Raw genomic sequence first — 19,203 nt, forward strand, 5'->3', positions numbered from 1 at the left:
TGTTTAAAACCCTGCAAAATGAGCTCCTCCAAGAAAGAAAAAGCTAAGGCAACAACTGAACACCATGCCTCAGCAAAATCTGTTCTTAGATCACAACTTATATCAGTGCAACAGAATTTCTCGTACCTTTTACAACATGTTCTTCACCTGCCTTGCCTGTACAAGAGAAGGGCCTCTCCTTACTGTCCCAGCATTTTACAGCAAAACCATTATTAAATGAAGCATTTTATGGCTCTATAGTTGTTTGAAAAACCATGTGCCTTCAATGAAAACATGTACTCCTTCAATTAGTGCTTAGGTCTGAAGATTCTTCATTCTAGCCCAAGGCGGCGAACTATTTGACACTATGTTTTGCAAATTAGCGAAATGATGAACTAAATTTATGGTGTACAAAAGTCATGGCGATTGCTTCTTTTCTTACTTTAACAAACTCCTTGAACTCAGGGACTTCATCTGTCTTCTGCTGGATGAGCGCAGCCCCATTGAGCTGGCAGCTACAGAACCGAATGTAAGGCTGCATGTGTGGCAGCTGAGCTGTCAGTATGTCACCAATCATTTTCACTGGCATCTTCTCTCCAGACATCTTCTTACGCACACGCAAAGCCCTAAACATAAAGAGGTCATGTGTGTTTTATAAGCAGACCACTCAAGAATGATTCCTTATTTATGAAATAAAAGGTTTGATTCTTATTCATTATTGAAATAAAGAGACCCCTGAATAATAAATAGATCAGCCACAAGATTTATTGCATATTTTAAGAATACAATAATCAAGACTGCACCCTCAGCCAACATTTTTCCCTCTTGTGGTAACCAATCTGTTGTTTGACATTAACTTAATGTAATGCCAGATCAGACACAATATAAAAAGGAATGTAATTTCCTTTTCTGTTAGTTTAGAGAGTAACGGATATGCTCATGAATGAGGGATAAAGACCTTACCACTACTTTAAGCTCAAAGCTACTTCTAGTTTTTAGCCTTCTTTCCTAAGGAAAGGAGGTTTGCTGTCATTGAGCTGCCTGCATTTGTCCTATCACTGTCTTAACTTTTCAACTTGTTGGCCATTTTCAAATACATGTTACAAAAAAGGAGGTATCTTGAAGTTATGGACTTGATGATCTTAAGGGTCTTTTCCAACCTAAATGATTATAAAATCCATGTAAGGTCAATGAAAATTAGCAGCTCAGTAGCGAAAAAAGGAACTTTATTAATCCTCTTCCTTATAAAAATGCAGGTTTAACTCAGTCCTTACTCAGTTTCTCTGGCAATGACCATATGAGCAGCCTGCATGCACGTGCTGCCAAACCAGCCACAGCATTTACTGCATCTTGCTGAAGCAGTAGGGATGGGTGAGAAGGATGCACGTAGGAAGACTGGATCCATCAGAGGCCACAGAGAATGAAGGGAGAAATAAGGGTACTTGCACTGAGTGGAGTTTCACGGTAGAGAGTTGGGGTTGAGGTAGTTGGAGACTTTGGAAGGAAGGGTGCAGGGTACACTGGATGCAAATCCATAGGAAGCCAGGTTTTGTTGGCATTGCTTCTCACAAAACTTGTTGAGGTGCTAATAAGCCTACAGTAACTAAAGCAATGCATCAGCTAAAGCAGAATAAGGGAGGCATAGGTTGTTGTGCTTTGTTTTGCGTTCACGGATAACAGGACTGGAACTTGGTATGGGCTGTCATGGAGGAAGTAAAAGTCTGCGACAGGACTGTGGGTAGCCTTGGCAAGCACTACTCTTCAGGAGAGGTTGACCTTGCCTTCTGGAGCACATGTACACAAAGAGCAAAGTAAGTACAAATACTTACTCAGCAAAGAACTGCTGGATTTTTCTCAAGAACAAGTCATAGCAAACATTGTTAATAATTTGCCTTTTCCAACAAGGAAAAACGCATGGTCCTTTTAGTTACTACCTGCATAAGCGGCAAATATTTTCATGCAGCTAAAAGGAGAAGCAGGGGGAGAGGCCCATGATTTTGTTATTGCTAAGTACGGGAAAAAAACTTACTTCAGTAGTTTTATATTGCACATAATCAGCTCCTTCCAATTAACAAAAATCATAGCAACTTCTTTTTCTGTTAGCAGCTCAGATTCCAGTAGTGGTTTCTGGAAGATCTACAGATTCAGAAAATTAAGCAATTTAGAAAGTATACAGTAAGTATAACCGAAGTGACTAAGACTGATGATGCTCATTTCCTTAGTCTGGAGAAAACTTCACATCAGAGTAGCACTTGACACTCAGTGGAACAGACTTCAAACATGCGCTGTGCCCTCAAGATCCATAGTGCTCCCTGATAATACATTTGTGAGCGGTATGTGGCTTTAAAAGAGAATACTCTAAATTTGTGTTGGTGGTGTTAATTATGACCTGGATAATCGGTTTGAAACTTGGGAATTTTAGTCAGAGGTCTCCTGCAAAACATCCCAGGATTACTTTGATGATACAACTTAAAGTACATTTTACTTTCAACTCTTCTATGGAAGTTCAGATTTAGCTCATAGTGTCTCAGGTTTGCATATCTTGACCTCTTTTTCAAAAAAGGGCTTTCCCTCTCTGTCAAGAGAACTGTCTAAATCAGTTGCCTGTATTAATTCCCTTTTTCTCTACGTAAGTGATGCACCTCATAACATTGAAAGAAAATCACAGTAAGTGATAACTGAGTGTCACTGTGAATGTGGAAACTGGTACATTAAGCATTTCAAGTATTAAGAACTTATACATGAGAAATAAATACTCAAAATCAGGAGGAAAAAGGGTTTACTAGAATGATACTTTAAACATCAGTGTTTTGGTGATGGTAACACAAGGGCTTAACATCAGTTGCACCTGCACCCATACATGCCTGCATGAATCTATAGATATAGACAGACAGATAGATGGATGGAAGAAAATTTAATACAGATCATCCCTAGGAAGTCAAACACAGCAGTGATATGAGTTTGCACAGCGAAATTATTGATTTACTTTAAAAAGACGAGTGATTAAAACCTGATCCTAAAGCTGCTGAGCCATCTTACCTCTGTGACCAACTGCAGATCATTTACATAGTTCTCTTCTGTGACAATGAGCTCATGGATGTATCCCTGCCTTTTTCTTTCAGTAGGTGTCAACATATCCAGAAGATGCAAGTCTGCACACCCTGGAAAACACAAAAGGATCCTAGATTTTACTTACAGTTGCTTGCAAATTGATTCAGATCTGTAGCACTTCAAGTAAGGCTTAATGAACAGTAACTACTACCTGTTCAGTTCACTTAATCATTATTCACACCTAACAGCGCAACACTAACAATGCTTCATCTCTTTGAGACCCAAAACACTGTATTTAACACCTTTTTTTTGGAATCAAGGCCATTTCTAAGTGACAACCTTTCTCTCGTGGCAAAGCTTAAAAGTCCTCCTCACTGCTACCTGCCCATTTCCAACCTCACTCCGAAGTTCACTGTCTCCTTTAGTGGTGTCATTCAACAGGAGCAACACGGTAAAACAAATCCCCAGATGGTTCGCTGTTAATAAAAAAGGGGCAGAGACTTCCTCTGGTGTTACTGGCAGAGAAAATACAGAGATATCCTAAAAGGGAACAGAATTAGGAAAACGCTACAGTGGCCTTAATGCTCTGATGGATACTTTGGAATTTCAGCTTATTTGTAAACTAAATTCAAGGTTAGCCCTCATCCTTCTAGTCGAAGTAGGCATCCTAATCAAGAAGGTCCTGCAGAGCTTATTTAATTCTTCACACTTCAATTAAAAATGGCTTCTAAATTTTTGAAGGACTTGAGCCAGAACACATCAAGGTCAGTGGAGATCGCTCCACTGATTTCACTAATTTATAGGCCAAAAAGCATGTGAAGTTTCTAACTAAGAACTCATCTTCCATCAGTTTTGTCCTTCAGTTTTTGCAAACCACCTCCCTTGTGTTTATCCTGTGTAGATGCCTTAATTTTTGTATAAATTCTAGAATCTCAAATTTTATTTTTTATTCAGAATTAGAACAGAAAGTTTCATTACATTTTTTTTCTGTAAGCCAGTGTTTTTCAGCTGAGCTTAATTAAATTCTTCTGAGACTGTCAAGCAGAATGTTTTCTTCCAGTTTCACTTTTAACACTACTCTTATTACTTTCCTGTATAAAATAAAATGCATTTTAAAAAGCAAAGGTGTTTTCAAACAGGTTGAAAACATTTTGCTTTAAAAATGCACTATTTACAATTATTTCTACACAATGAAAATTCCTCAGTTTAATTTTTTCCAAGAACACTCAGTGAAGTATGGGCAAATTCAGTATATTCCCCATAGAACAGACTTTCCTTTTGGAAAAAGTTCTGACTGAAAAATATTCACGGAGACCTTCATGGGGTTTAAAATGGTCAAGGCCTATTTTTACATTGTTCACAAGCATCAACAATTAGCCCAACCTACTAAGATCTGGCAGGGATTTTTAGATCAGATGTTCACAAACACTCCTAATCACATCATAACCTGGACAACTCTTTCAGTTCTTTGCATATACAGTTAATACTTAGATAGTATTTACTGCATTTTTAGCTTCCTGAATGTAGTTCAGGAGCTGATGCTGCACTACGCCACTAGCAAGGTCCACATGTATCATCATGAATTTTTTCATGGACTATCTTCAACTCCTGCTTCAACTAACCTGTGCTCCTGAAAAGATCATGACAGATTTGACATAAAAATTAAAAAAAAAAAAGAAGTCGATACAGTCAAGGTAGTTTCCTCTATGATTAAGAAGCTGACAACAGATTAGATTGGAAGCATAAGCATACTGATAATGCTCCTTTGAGATACAGTACATCGCAGTCCTTTAGAAGACGCAATTGAAACTTTGCTTGAAATACAAAGTATGTTTTGAGAATTATCAATTTTATGCCAAAATAATCAAAGCACTAGGCACATTTCAAGAGCCAAAAATTTAATTTCTGTTTAATAAATGGCTGCTTTCAGAGCATATTCTTAGTTATCATGTAAATCAGAAGGTCTAATAAACAGAATTAGATCTCCCCATGCACTGTCAGCTTCATTAAAAGTGAACAAAGTGTTTATTTTCCTCTAGAGACTGGGGAAGTTTACTCTTCAAAGATGCTGATGACCTTGGTTTGAAGTGTGGTTTCCAACCACCAACTTTTTAGAGGAAGCATTTAACATTATGAATCATAATATATTTTAGCAGCTAGCTTGACAGCCAGCCAAATGGGATGTAAATGGTCTACTCTGAACTTCAACAAATGGTCTACGAAATATTTGGGAGAATAGCCTGCTTCAATCTGAGCAGAACATGCAGGAGACACTTTTCTGATCAGAGATTTTCTTCATGAGGTGAACAAGTACTAAGGTTTTTCTTGTCTTTGTATTAAAAAGGCCAAAGAAGAACTGGGTTCCTTTCCAAGGGGAAATGGCAGGCCACAGGGCTCTAGCTAGTTTTTCATGGATGCCAAAGTACTGTGCAAAGTACTTTTATGAACATCCAAATTCCACTTGCAGCTGTAATAATATAATTCATGAATTCAATTCACTAAAAGAGACTCCTGCTAGGGGCTAGAAAGCGCCCTTGATATCAGATGTTTCCACCAACAGATGGGAAAGCTCTGCTGCAGGTCAAGTACGGGACCTTACCTCAGGGTAGAGTTGGTTAATGTTTCTAACTTAGAGCACACAGATAGTCCCCCAAACATACAGCAATTCAGGTACTTAAAATCAGGCACTGGCTTTTGTCTTCAGTTATTGAGTGACCCATTCTCTCATATTTTCTCTCCTGCTCTGAGAAAGTAGAGTGTTGGATCCCACCTGGAAAGTGACGAATTTGAATCCTGAGCTACAAATAATCTAGTAAACTCAGTAAAGAATAGGGAAATTACAATAGCTAACTCTGTATGTTCACAGCACGGTGAATATGCAAATTTCTGCCCTTTTTAACTGAATAACCAGTATGACCCCAAGCAGAGGCATTTGCACACAGTCACCAGACTGGTTACTCTGTCTGCGCTTACTGAACCAACATACAAACGCTGTAACTAGAAATCTGTGCTTCAACCTCCTATCACCATGGGGCCTGTAGGACCAAGGGATTCTAGAGATGTAAAAAACAATTTCAAATATCATTCCAAGAAGTATACTTGTTCCTTTTCTTTACAGAGTCAGCCCTGAAAATATGGGTCTTTACAAGCTAACCACTAAGCTTGAAAGCAATGCACAAGAGAAGCTGCTTTTTCAGAAAGAAGGTCCTGCTGTGGGACTCACTAATCTACATACCTGGGCACAACTTCTGATTTCTTCTAATTTGGGGAGATTCTCTGAACAATGCAACTGCATGTAAACCTCATGCTGGCTGAGTCCATAATGACAAGATCACAGTAGACAAGAACCTGTTCTACCAGAGGGAACCAGAAGCAGTAAAAAATGATGCCAGTTTTCCTCCAAAACCTTAAGCAGGGAGAAATAGCACTCCTGGCACCATGACAGCATTCCCTCACTCAAATTACAGCATTTCACCATTCACTCTGCTTATCCACTAGCCTCAGATGCAACCACCAATCTCCTGTAAATATCTTGTGGGATGGACCCTCCACTGAGAGACTATCTCAAGCTTTTGCTGAGGACAGCACAGTGTCTGGTGATCAAACATCTTTCTGTCTGAAGGTTCTATGACGCAAAATCCCATTTCACAGCTATTTCCAATTATTTCAGCATGTTTAGAATTTCTGAACTGGACCAGTACATCCTTTTATCATCAGAGCAGAGCATTTCCCTCCAAGATGTACAGACGTAGGATCTAGAAACAAGTCTAGAAAGTCCCACTTGCAAAATATTAAGCATTACTTTGTTTTTGCCAAGGCCAATCACCGCTGACACATGTGCCTCCTCCTCCTGTTCACACCAGTCAGCTATTATCAGGTGGAGGAACTGCCACTGCCAATCCACACAGGACAAGCAACAGACTCAAGGATCTTTCATAACGATTTTGATTATTTTTTTTTTTAATTGTAGAACATGCCTGAGTGTTAACGGCAAGGTTTGTATTCCTCAACAATGTACATTTGTGATACACTACCATCATCTTCATTTTGCAATAGCTAAATCTTTCTGAGGCATTTTAGGTTAATATCTTAGTTCCTGTGAAAAATAATGTTTTAGCATTCAATCAAGGGAAGGAAGCAAAGAGGAAAGGTGGGAGATTTGGGAAGGAAACCTACTAAATCCTTTCAGAAGAAAACAGAACATGTCTACCAGTCCCCTTCCAGGATCTGCTTGGGAAGAACAAAGTCCTACATGGGAGGGCATGAATGCATCTAAAAATATAAAATAGCTGAGTTAACCCGTTCCTGGACTTGCTTATATCACATCAGGTCACTTTAAATCTCACCTCTGAATTATGACCCAGGACCTCTCTTGAGCCCCTGACCACTTACTGTACAGTAAGAGCAAATCACTCAAGAGCATCAGCCACAGATCCAGGCTGAAGGAACAACACAGTCCAATTTTATATAGTCTTTGGCAAAAATAAAGATGCTGCACAGATATTTCAATTGGTGTCAGAAATGTGGTAACTAAATGTAGCATTCTGAAAGTTAAAATACAGGGTTTGGGGTTTTTTTTTTTCACTTTCTTGGGCAGACCTCCAGCCATCATCTTCACTAGCTTCAGGTTTTCCCCCAGAAAAAAAAAGTGAAGAAATGAAACCAGATTTATTTTAACACTCATTTGGATCCAGAATTACTCCAACACGTGAAACAATTCAGCAGAGAAAACAGCACTTGACAGTGTGAGTGTGACAGAGAAAACTAATTTGGTTTCAGCCATCTAGGCCAGGGAATAGAAAACCTTTCTCTGCGACACTGATTTGAGCCTGGTTCAGACTAGCACTCTGCTAGCACTGGCACCAGTTCACAGCTGTACACTGGCGGGTATCAGCTGAGCCGGCAGCATCAGGTCAGTACTCTGTGGGGACAAGCTGGTACCTGGACAGACCAAACGCTGAAGTCAGGAGCTAACCAGCGTATCGTCACAGAGCTTTCGTCTTGCTGCTAGGGCCAGCTGCTGCGGAGGGGTCAGACTCAAAAAGGTAGGTGGGGCACGAACGAACAAGTGACAAACTTGTGCTATGCTACAAAATGGAGCCAAAGCCTGTGATCCGGGAGTAGCACAAGGCCACAGGGAATCCAGCACCTTCTAAAAGCTCTGTGCCCACTTGCTGTAGGACAGATACCTTGAGTATAAACCTCTTGCTGCCTATAGACACTAACAGCTACCTTTTCCATGAAATGCTTAAATAAAATTATTCCACAAGATTGAACGTGTTATAAAACCTTAAACTTTAGGACCCGAGGGAATGGCAGGGAGATGTGCCAGGGGAGGTTGAGGTTGGATATGAGGAAAAGGTTCTTCCCCCAGAGGGTGGTGGAGCACTGGAACAGGCCCCCAGGGAGGCAGTCATGGTGCCAACCCTGATGACATTCAAGAAGCACTTGGATAAGGCCCTCAGAGACAGGTTGTGAATTTGGGGCTGTCTTATGCAGGGACAGGAGCTGGACTTGATGATCCTTGTGGGTCCCTCCCAAGTCAGGACATTCTACGATTCTAAAACGTGAATTCTTATTCTGTGGCGTCCCACAGGATTAATATAAGTTACAGGTTTGATTCAAATCAGTTTCCAGCTCTACACAGACATCACAATCTGAATTGTTGTGCTGAGGAGGAGCACTACAGGGCTACCGGGGTGGTACTTAGTTTTTTTGGTTTTTTTTTTAAGACGTTTCCAAATTAAGGTCTATGGAAAGGGGAGGGAAAAGAAACAGCTATGTACCTTGCTGCAACAAGCTACAGAAATTTGTTGCGTATATTGGAATTATGTTTACACGTACTAATAATGTTACTAGGTTACGCTACATAACTAAGATAACTCAATTTCTCCTCATGTGGACAATACCTCAAAATGAATCCTTGTTCATGGTAAAGTACTCCTTTGCAAGCTATCAAACAACAAGCACAAAAGCCCATAAAGTCCACATGAGGGAAATGAAGTCTTTGTGTAAACAATTTACGTTTTTAACTGCATCCAGGACAACCTTCTGAAAACATTCTTTCAGGGTTTGGAATCGAAAGGTCACCTTAGCACTCTCTATTTAGCTAAGCAGCAGGCTGTTACCCAGCTGTCTGTGTGCATGCACTTAGCTTGCAATTCAACTGATCAAATAATGTATGAGCTACATTATATTGTTCCTGGACTTACTGAAGATATCTGAAAAAACACTAAAAATAAGCCATTTATTGTCATCAGAAGAGGTACTGCATATAAGGAGCTATTTAACAAGAAGTTATATAGCTGGACTCAATAATCACAAAGAACTAAAAAGAACTGCTTTAAAACCAGAACATGCAGTTACCTTGCTGCTTTGCAGGAAGGTTATGGTAATAGGCCATTTTAAAATGTGTTCAGTGAACTCATGGGGACTAAAGGAGGCACTGCTAAAGCTCCAGAAGAATTAAGATTTAAATAAAACTGATTTTGAATATAAAGTGCAGCACTCTCAGTAAACCTGCATCCTAGACTCTGAGTTGTCTTGGACAACAGATTTAAAGCATTGGAACTGATATTGAAAAATCCCCTGAGAAAACACTCATGGAAATTCTTCCTCAGCAGCTGAATACAGAGGAAATTCTTCTCAAGGTAAACAGAAAAACTGTGAAGAAAAAACCCACCACCACTTGGAGTGCTCCCTAAATCCAGCCTCCTCTACATCCCTCAAGTGACAGCTCCTTTTCCTGAGCTTCTGTGCAAAGGAAAAAGGTACTCTGCAAACGAACATTAATATAAAGATTGCATTCAATTGGCTAGGCAACTGCGAGACTGCTCTTCTTGTTGGCTTAAAATACAAATAAAATAAAAAAATCATCTGAATGGTTTCTTAGTTTTGTCTATGAAAATCTTGTTTCAGCCTTGGCTGGGACTAGTGCTTGTTGGCTTTGCAGGAACAAATTCAAAGACTGAAGAAACAAGAGTGTGGGCACATTTCCATCACAGGAGGCAAGCGTTTTTTGGAAATAGGTTTGCTTGCTGCAGTCTGGATCTGCAGCTTTGGGAGGGGACCGTGTGCCTCAGGAGGTTAAAGATCTTTTCAGATGAACCAGGAAGGAGGAGAGAGGGTCAAAACTGGACTGAGACACAACCCTGAAAAACTATTTCTTTGATGGAAATAATTCATTTTCCTTATTAAAGAATTGCATTCATACTCCCTTTCTCATATATATAAACAAAAATCCAGACAGGTACGAAAGAAGCGCAATATCTTGTTCCCTGCTACTCAAGGGAAGTAACTGATTATGAGGAAGATTAAACACTACCATGCCAAGCTATAGTAGTACACTTAAGAACTTTAATAATTGAGTAAATAAACATTATAGGTATTTCAACAACGTACGTCGATATAAGCCACAATGGTTTGAATATTTTTGTCTAGGACATTTTAAATGTGTTCTGAGGTTTTTGTGAGTTAACTATTCTCAACAATAGATTGATAAAAGCTGTTGCTCTGTTGAGTAAGACACAGTACTCTTCTGTCTGAGGAGTCCTGGCACAACATACATGTGAGAGTGTGTCTGCAGAGGGACAACTTCAGGCTGTTCTTTTCACTTCAGCAGAAAACTGACCCCAAGAACCTTTTATGAGCCATCGCTCTCAGCATTTTTAAGAAGCATGTTAGGAAACATGTAGCCTGCAGATTATCATAACAGCTTTATTTTTCTTCTCACTTGAATTAAAGAAAAAAAAAAAAGCAGCATCTGAATCCCCTACATCCAAAGTATTGTCAGTATTTGAATATGTAGAGAAAGTATGTTTCTGGCCTGAAGTCATAAAAAACAATATGTCCCTTAGGACAAATGCTTTTAGTCGAGTTATAGATCTTTCAACACAACAGCTCATTATGGGAAAACAGAGATACCCTTTCATTAAAATAACATTTTAAGGCATGTAATAGTGGAGTAAAATCTGGCCAAGTCATTCTCAGTAAGCAAAATAATGGGCACTAAAAATTACAACTATTATGTTCTGTTCTATTTCTGTCATACCAGGCAGCATAATTTTCAACAAGTGGCTATGGTGGAGAAGAAACCTTTTTTTTTAATGGCACAGAGGTAAATGAAAAGTTTGTGCATGTTAAATACTACCCTAAAAAGAAAGAAAATCTGTGCAATTGTGCATGTTTTTAAGACTAGAGCTTCTGGCATAAAACACAGAGCCTAAGTCAATGTAAACCCATAGTAAACCAACAAAGTATTCTTAATTCATCTACCAGTATAGTGTCAAAAAATATCAACTGATTTGTAACACGCAGAAAGCACTGAATAAAGAAAGGTGCAAAAGGCTGCAGACAATCACGATCAATCTGAGTAATTATATTGAGTTAATATTCAAAGAAACAAGACACGTGTCATTCTGAAATTAAACAGGTGGGCTTCAGGCTATTCTGGCGGCAAATTCGTTACATGCACTAATGCCACTTGGTGAATTCTTTGTGTACACAGCAACAAGACAACAAACACATTTTAGTCTATCTTTTATATGAAGAATTTAATTATCTATACATGTAACTAACTTTAAAGGCTGTATTACAGTTGTTAAAGCTGCAGGGTTTTATATATTTATATAATTTACATTCATATTGATGAAATACTGAAGTGCAATTGAATAAGGAGCTTCACTTGTTCTTTGCACCACATGACGGGTCAGAAGGAGGGAGATGGGGTAGGATTAGAAACGCTACAACACTGCCAGCATGAAATTTAGAAATAAATGAAATACATAAACCAGAACATAACTAAATGGTAATGTAATTAGTAGAACGGCTATATTGTGCTTGAGGCATTGGGAAGAGAGGGTTGCTGCACCAACAGCACCAGGCGTTTAATCAAGAGCTTGTAACTAATGCTGGAAAGACAAACATGGCTTAGCTACAGCACATCTACTACATAAACTTGACTGTAAGCTCCATTTAATATTAATTTGTATAAATTCCACAGTCTAGTTTAAAAAAATGTAAACATTGGAAATTAATTGCAGGGAGATATTTCTATACATTCTTTCTTGTCAGGAAAATTACGTGTTCAAAATGTGTTGTTCCATAGTCATAAGAAAGTAAAAATGAGAAATCAAACTTCATGTAACCAAGATGAAAATAAAGAAGTTAATTCTCAAATCCCACATAGATGTAGCATTCTATTCATTTCTGGTACAAAAATGCAAAAAACGGAACATCTGAGACAAACACAAACCAGGGTGTTTTCTAACTGTATGCAGCTACAAGTAATGTGCAAAATAAAATTAACATAACTGGGATAACAATGTTATGCAAGGTTAATACCTCTTGCATTGGAAGGAAGTTAATTTCTTCTCTCCACAATGTATTACACACTCAACAAGGAACACCTGATACAGTACAATAACTACAACAAAATACCTCATCTGTAATTGGGCACATTTAAAGTTCCTTAAACTGATTTAACTCCTTCTGTTCTTTTGTATATTAAAAAAAAAAGAAAAGAAAAAAAAAAGACATATTGACAACACTGGACAAGTGAACAATAAAAAAGAAATATACATAAAGTCTCAAATTTATGGACATTTGGAACAATTTTAATAGCACATGCAGCATTCCTCGATAGTGGGTCTTTTTGCACAAACAAAATTGCAATGAAGAAATTTAATTTATACTTTTCCTTTAGAAGGCTAAAATACTTAAAAATAATTTTAAAACTACTGAAAGCACCTGTGCAAAGGTGGAAAAATTAGTTTGGTAACTATGAAAGCCACAAAAGGACCCACTATCCTCTGATTTTTTTTGTGTGGTTTTTTTTTGTTTCATTTTAATTTTGCATCTATATCTGTAGGTAATTAACTCAAACATTGCGATTACATGCAACTAATGTAAAATGAGGTAAACTGCTCTGCAGTGTGTTCTTCTACTCAGAAGGCAGTAGATGATCATGCTGGAAGCCACATGATCAAGGCTGCATCTCCCATCATCCCTCTGGGCAGTGATATGGGATAGTGGGTCTCTTTGAGGACTTTCAAGCCTGAGTGGGGGATGGACAACATATGATTCCTAGAAAAAGGAGGAAAACAACACATAAGCAAAACAAAACAATGAGCAAATTCAAGCTAGGAAAATGAGTCAGGCATGTAAACAGCATGGTGCAAAAATGATAAAGGGTACACATGCTACAAAGGGGATGGGAACTAAAAATAAAACAAACATAAGGTTTGCATTACAGAAGGTCTTCAAAGAGACTTTGACAAGTGCAGCAGTGGTGAAGCTTTGAGTTCTGCAAACCACAGCAGAATCACAGCAATGCTGGATGTTTCATCTTAAAGTACTACACAAATAATCACAGCACGGCAGCTGAGAGGGTCACTTACATTGCTGGCTTGGGTCCATGTCTGTTGTCAGCTTCACATAGTTGGATGGAAAGAGACCCACTTGTCCATTCACCTCCCCTTTCCACCAGTCTGGGTCTTCCTTGTTAAGGACGTTTATAATCTGGCCTTTATTGAATGCTAGCTCATCGTCATTCTGTGCAGTGTAGTCATACATGCCAATCACTTGGCACACTGTAAGATAAAGGAAGAGGGCTATCGCACTGGTAATGATTCAGCAAAACTTAAGCTATGCATAAACCAACTATAAACACTACAGATGTCACAGCATAGTTCCAAGACACTATGCTTCTCTAAACCACTCCTGCCGCTGTTCTGCCCCTCTCTCCTGTGCCCCTGTACTGGTGCTTAGCTGAGCCCTCAACAAATGGGCTCAAGGTGATTTAAAAAAAATAATGAAGAGTCTCCTAGCAGCATTGCGCTCTCAGTCATCTTACTGAGGGGTCAGGATCACACTAGGGAGGGTAGAGCACAGCAGTGCAAACCGAGAACAGCGTAACTTGCGTGGAACTGTACCTAAGATATTTTTGTTTGGAAGTACTCAAACAGTAGGAGACAATTGGAAAAATTTTAAATTTTAGCAAAAAGTCAAACACTTCAAGGATGTTAGCTTTCTACTGACACTTCTCATTCACTTTATATATATATTTTGTGCCCACAAAAGCATCAAATTCGTTGTACATTTATAAAATTTTGCATCCTCACCAACCTGGTCTGAAAACTATCCTTTCCAACAGAACTGGTCAATGGAGAGAAAAGACTGGGAAACTTTAAGCTCCACTACCTGAAGCCTGAAAAAGGCACTCTTTTCTAATTAGCACCGGGCAGGCTCAACAAAGCTCTATAATTCAAGAGAAAGCCAATGGTGATACCCTTGTATTACCACAGAGGCATTTGGAACACACAGATCTTGGAAAGGATGAGAAAAATAAAAAGCATCCTAGGTCATTTAGGCTGCCCTTCTGGCACCACAGGACTGCTTCCAGCAGCCTATTTTCTACCTCCTTACTGTGAAACTCGTCAAATCTGGCTTGTTCTCAGGATACAGCAGTTCATGATAGGACAGAGCAGTTTTCTTCATTCTCTAAAGCAGCAGGAGTGTTTGTTTAGATATATAATTTCCTCTATTTCTCTGATGTTTTCTGTATGCCAAGCCACAGGGCTTCTGATATTTTTGCCTTAAGACATAAGACTTCCATCTAATTAGCCTTGCTGTCAGGTTCTATTATATTCAGCCTAAAAATTTCTTGTGTTTTCATTCTTGTACTCAGCCAGCAATGTATTTGAAATTGTTTGATAGCTCCTCTCTCTTTTTGGAATTTATATTTCCGAAATCATTTAACTCCTTTTAGTTAATACTTTGTACCTGTTCACAGACATCATAAGCAAACACACACATTTAACAAGATCTCTGCATAGATCTCAATATTTAGCTTTGTTACTTACAAAAGATAAAAAAAAAAAGAAATAAAAATAAATGGGCACTCAGTATCATTTGTCACACCTAACACATCAGGTAACCAAAGTGTACATTTTCTCGGCATACTGGAGACAAACCAGCATTTCTAAAGAAATGGTGTACCCGCTTTAGGTAGTTTTGTGCTAACACAAGTTCAAACGTGTGAGCACCATTGATGTCCACATTTCACTTTGAAGACCTGTGAATCTGTTTTACAGCATTCTTGTTACAGGTTTACAGGTTATTACTAACATTAAGAATGATAAAAAGTTTAAGCTAGACCGTAGCTGAATACAATATGTATGTTAACAGATTGGTACCCATTCTACAGTTAATTTATTTCAAGAATTTTTCACTCAGATAATTCTCTTTTACTTCAAAGAACTTTATGCAATTTGGTGCTGTCCAGGAGTATCATCAGAATATCTAAAGAGTCCAATGGGATCCCAAGAATCACCTTTAAGTTGGGAAGGTAATTTAAGAGAATTCTTGAAGAGAGAGGACTCCTCAATTGAAGCTAAAGCAATGACCTCATCTTGATCTTTCTTACACTTGGTCACGAAGCTTAGAATATACCTTAGTCCTATATAGGAAGCTTTTATAGTAGTCCCAGCAAGGAATTTCTTCACTTATTTTAAATTCCAAAAGCCACTGCTAACTGCAGAAGTAAGCTATAGACTATCTTCTCTGAGCTCCACTGCTCTTTAGCCATTTGTTTCCTTTTTAGAAGGCTGACTATTGATTAATACTAGCCCTACTGCAATGGCAGAGGGAATCCAGGTTCTTATGCAACACTCGCGATCAGTACAATCTATAATGTTGTCTTTCTTTAAACAAGCACAATGGTTGCCTGACTAGCTCCAAGTAGCAGTAACAGTTCTTTTCATTTCTCAACACCAGGAAGGACATGTTCGTGACAAGTTTAGAAGGGAGCACATACAAAGCAGTCAGAAATTAAGAAAACCTCAAAGTATAATGCAAAAGTGCCCATGCAACAGAACTAAAAAGTTTTTGAAGCCATGCAGTTTGCATCAAAGTATGGCAGATGGACAGCATATACATTAAAAGAAAAGGACAAAAGAAACAGAGGCTTTGATTATAGTAGTTTCTGATGGATCCCCTACCTTCAAAACTCAGACAGTAATGGCACACTCTCAGACCTTTCATAATGCACCTCCTTAGGCATTTTTCAACCTTTGTAAATGGTTTTCTTCAGGCTTTCCATGTCTTTTGCTATAGTGAACCTCCCCCACTAACATACTTGCACTATGAAGATGCTTCTCAAGCATCAACCTCTTAACCTCTTATATTAACCACACAGTTAGTAAGGCCATCTCTCATAATGGAAAGACAAGATTCTTCTTCTCGCCCTCCAAAATGAAAGGACTATAACAAAGTTGAATTTGACAAAAACAGATGCCATCAAAATTCTGATGTTCTGTAGGTAATGAAAGAAGTGCCAAAAAGTTTATTCTCTAAAAGTTTTATTAGCATGTGTGAAAAGTCTCAGGCTGTCAAACCTGAAATAATAAAAAAAAATCCCATCCTATTGCCTTGTAAAAGTATGTGTCTCAATGCTGAGTTACCATTTTAACTGCAGGACTCAAACTCATTAGTCTTTATAGAAGTCTGATTTTCTGCATTTTTATGGCTACCACCAAGGGAGCCAATTTGCACCATTTATAACATTTGCATTCTCTGATACGGTACTTTTATTTATACCAACGACACATGAAACTAATACCTCAGCATTTTATTCTAGTGCATGATAAACCTTCATACATATTTAAAGGATAAAATTGGGTCCACTACCATTTTTCATTTAGAAACATTTATTTAATTTTAATGAAAGAGTCAAAAAATGGACTGGGGAAGCAGCAAGCTGTTGCCCCCTGCCACCCCCAACTAAATCCAAACAGATGATAGACAACAATGTCAAGGCTTTTGGGTGGCTTATAGAAGAAAATACATCCACTCTACATGTTTTTGGTAGAGAATAATCCTCTTTACTTGGTACCACATCAACTCACAAGCTCAAAATGGTTCAAGACTGAAACAGTTACAAGAAATGTACGTTTTGTTCTCAGTCTTCTGCCTGGCTTTATACCTTGCAGTAGACTGACAGGACTGTTTCATATTCCCTGTGGTAAGGCTGTAATAAATAGCTTTAAAAATATAATTGTCTACTGCTCTTGTATCCTTTCATAAATCTAAAAATAAGTAGCTATACAGGACAAAAAGCTACATCTTCATCTGAGAGGTTCTGCAGGTTGAGGGAGGCTATCCTCCCTCTCTACTCCACCCTAGTGAGGCCGCATCTGTAAGACTGCATCCAGTTCTGGGCTCCCCAGTTCAAGAAAGACAGGAAACTACTGCAGAGAGTCCAGCAGAGAGCTACCAAGATGATCAGGGGGCTGGAGGATCTCTCTTATGAGGAAAGGCTGAGACACTTAGGTTTTTTAGCCTGCAGAAGAGAAGACTGAGGGGGGATCTTAGCAATGCTTATCAATATCTGAAGGGTGGGTGTCAGGAGGATGGGGCCAGACTCTTTCAGTGGTGCCCAATGAGAGGACATGGGGCAACGGGCACAAATTGGAACACAGGAAGTTCCACCTGAATATCAGGAAAAACTTACTTTATTGTGAGGGTGACAGAGCACTGGAACAGGCTACCCAGGGAGGTTGTGGAGTCTCCTTCCCTGGAGACATTCAAAGCCTGCCTGGATGCAGTCCTGTGCCCCCTGCTCTAGGTGTCCCTGCTCAAGCAGGGGGTTGGGCGAGATGATCTCTGGAGGTACCTGGCAACCCCTACCATTCTGTGATTCTGTTTTCTCACACTTCACCTTAGGAAAAATAAAAGGTTCTGAATGAGAGGTGCCTCAACTGCTAAGCCCATGGACCTTTATAAACTCCTTTGCTAGAAGTAGCGCAAACAAATAGTACTGATAATTTGCATGTTTTACTTTTTAAGATGCAATGTCACAAATGGCTTTTTAGCACTCAACAGTTCATACCTGAGGGACCACCATCACAAATACAGACCTATTGTATGTTTTTCTCATTTAAAAGAACAAAAATAATTAAAATGAAGAGTGTAACCAAAGTGACTAGTGTAAGAGACACTAAATATCCTACTGAATGTCGGTAGTTAATTTGAGAAGTCCTATTTGTAAATGACACATATTACAAAAGCAACTCTGTTAATGCAACACACTGCTTACCTGAAGGTAATGCTGTTGATTTAGGTAGCTCGGTTGGTGTAGTTTTACTGGTACCAGGACTCAGAAGTTTTACATAATTAGCAGGGAACCATCCTATCTGCCGTTTTTTCCCTCGTGCCTAGTAGAAAGACAATTCTTTTAAGAGGATTAAGCACACCAATATATCCTTAGTCAATGTTTTAACTATTTCAGTCATGCTATTTTAGAATAAGAAAAATGCATTTTATAAGGAAAGAGTCAGCAATTTTTGTGGCAGTGGTTTAATATTATGATACTTCTGGTATGTGAAGTAATCTTTCATAATATATAAATGGGAGTTTATAGTATGTAAACAGTAATTATTTACTACTAATTTGAGTGATTTTTCACTTAATGGTGTTCCTACTTTGTGTGCTTTATAATTAATACTACAACCCTGAATCTTCTGAAAGAATTCTCCTCGTTGTTTAAACCATAACTCTAGAATATCAGGCTAGCTAGTGCATTAATGAGTGGCAGCATTTAAATGCTTTTTCATTATGTAAAGAAGTGCATTTAAATATATACCTAGATTGTGATAGTTTAAGTAGAGATTAATAATCCCAATTACCTCTTTTCTTTCAAAGAAACAGTATCTAATAGTTTTGATAGTCGCTCCTGCCCAATAGACAGACAGAGCATAAACATATGTTATATTAACCAAGAGCTAGAAGAACAGCAAAACATTATGGCAAGAAAAAAAATGCATAAAGTTCAGATTCAAATACAAAATCCCAAAGCCAGATTCCAATCAAACAAAAAATTAAGCTTTGGCAACTACAAATACATATGGATAGACACTGTCCAAATAATCCTATTAACAGATGTTAAGGTTTTGGAAAGCACACCAGATGTTCTCACGCCTATCTAATCAGAGAACTTTGGTATGAAAATGTGGCGCACACATGTATTAGTGTGTGTGGTCTGTGCACGTGTGCTGAGAGAGCAGCAGGTTACCATACACCTGGTCTACAGCAGCGCTCTACAGTTTTTAATGCAGCTGCAATGAGTCACTGTTTAAATATATTAAATCTATGTTAGGAATTACTTTAACTATTTAT

At 38.5% G+C, this 19,203-nt stretch overlaps 1 protein-coding gene across 7 annotated transcripts in view; it reads right to left on the reverse strand.

The window, feature by feature from the left end:
• Positions 1-19,203, reverse strand: part of ITSN1 (intersectin 1) — a 147,325-nt gene that overhangs the window by 10,222 nt on the left and 117,900 nt on the right. For 6 of the 7 annotated variants that reach the window (XM_075100803.1, XM_075100813.1, XM_075100785.1 and 3 more), the window contains 5 exons: positions 18,125-18,242; positions 13,428-13,619; positions 3,019-3,140; positions 2,009-2,115; positions 422-605 (listed from right to left, as the gene is read on the reverse strand). In XM_075100803.1, coding sequence (XP_074956904.1) covers positions 422-605; positions 2,009-2,115; positions 3,019-3,140; positions 13,428-13,619; positions 18,125-18,242 — 723 coding nt within the window. Of the gene's footprint in view, positions 1-421; positions 606-2,008; positions 2,116-3,018; positions 3,141-11,386; positions 13,114-13,427; positions 13,620-18,124; positions 18,243-19,203 lie in introns of those variants that run through there. The other variant, XM_075100840.1, reaches the window with a different exon arrangement.

This window comes from Phalacrocorax aristotelis, chromosome 1 (genome assembly GCF_949628215.1).
Source record: "Phalacrocorax aristotelis chromosome 1, bGulAri2.1, whole genome shotgun sequence".
Lineage (NCBI taxonomy): Eukaryota > Metazoa > Chordata > Aves > Suliformes > Phalacrocoracidae > Phalacrocorax > Phalacrocorax aristotelis.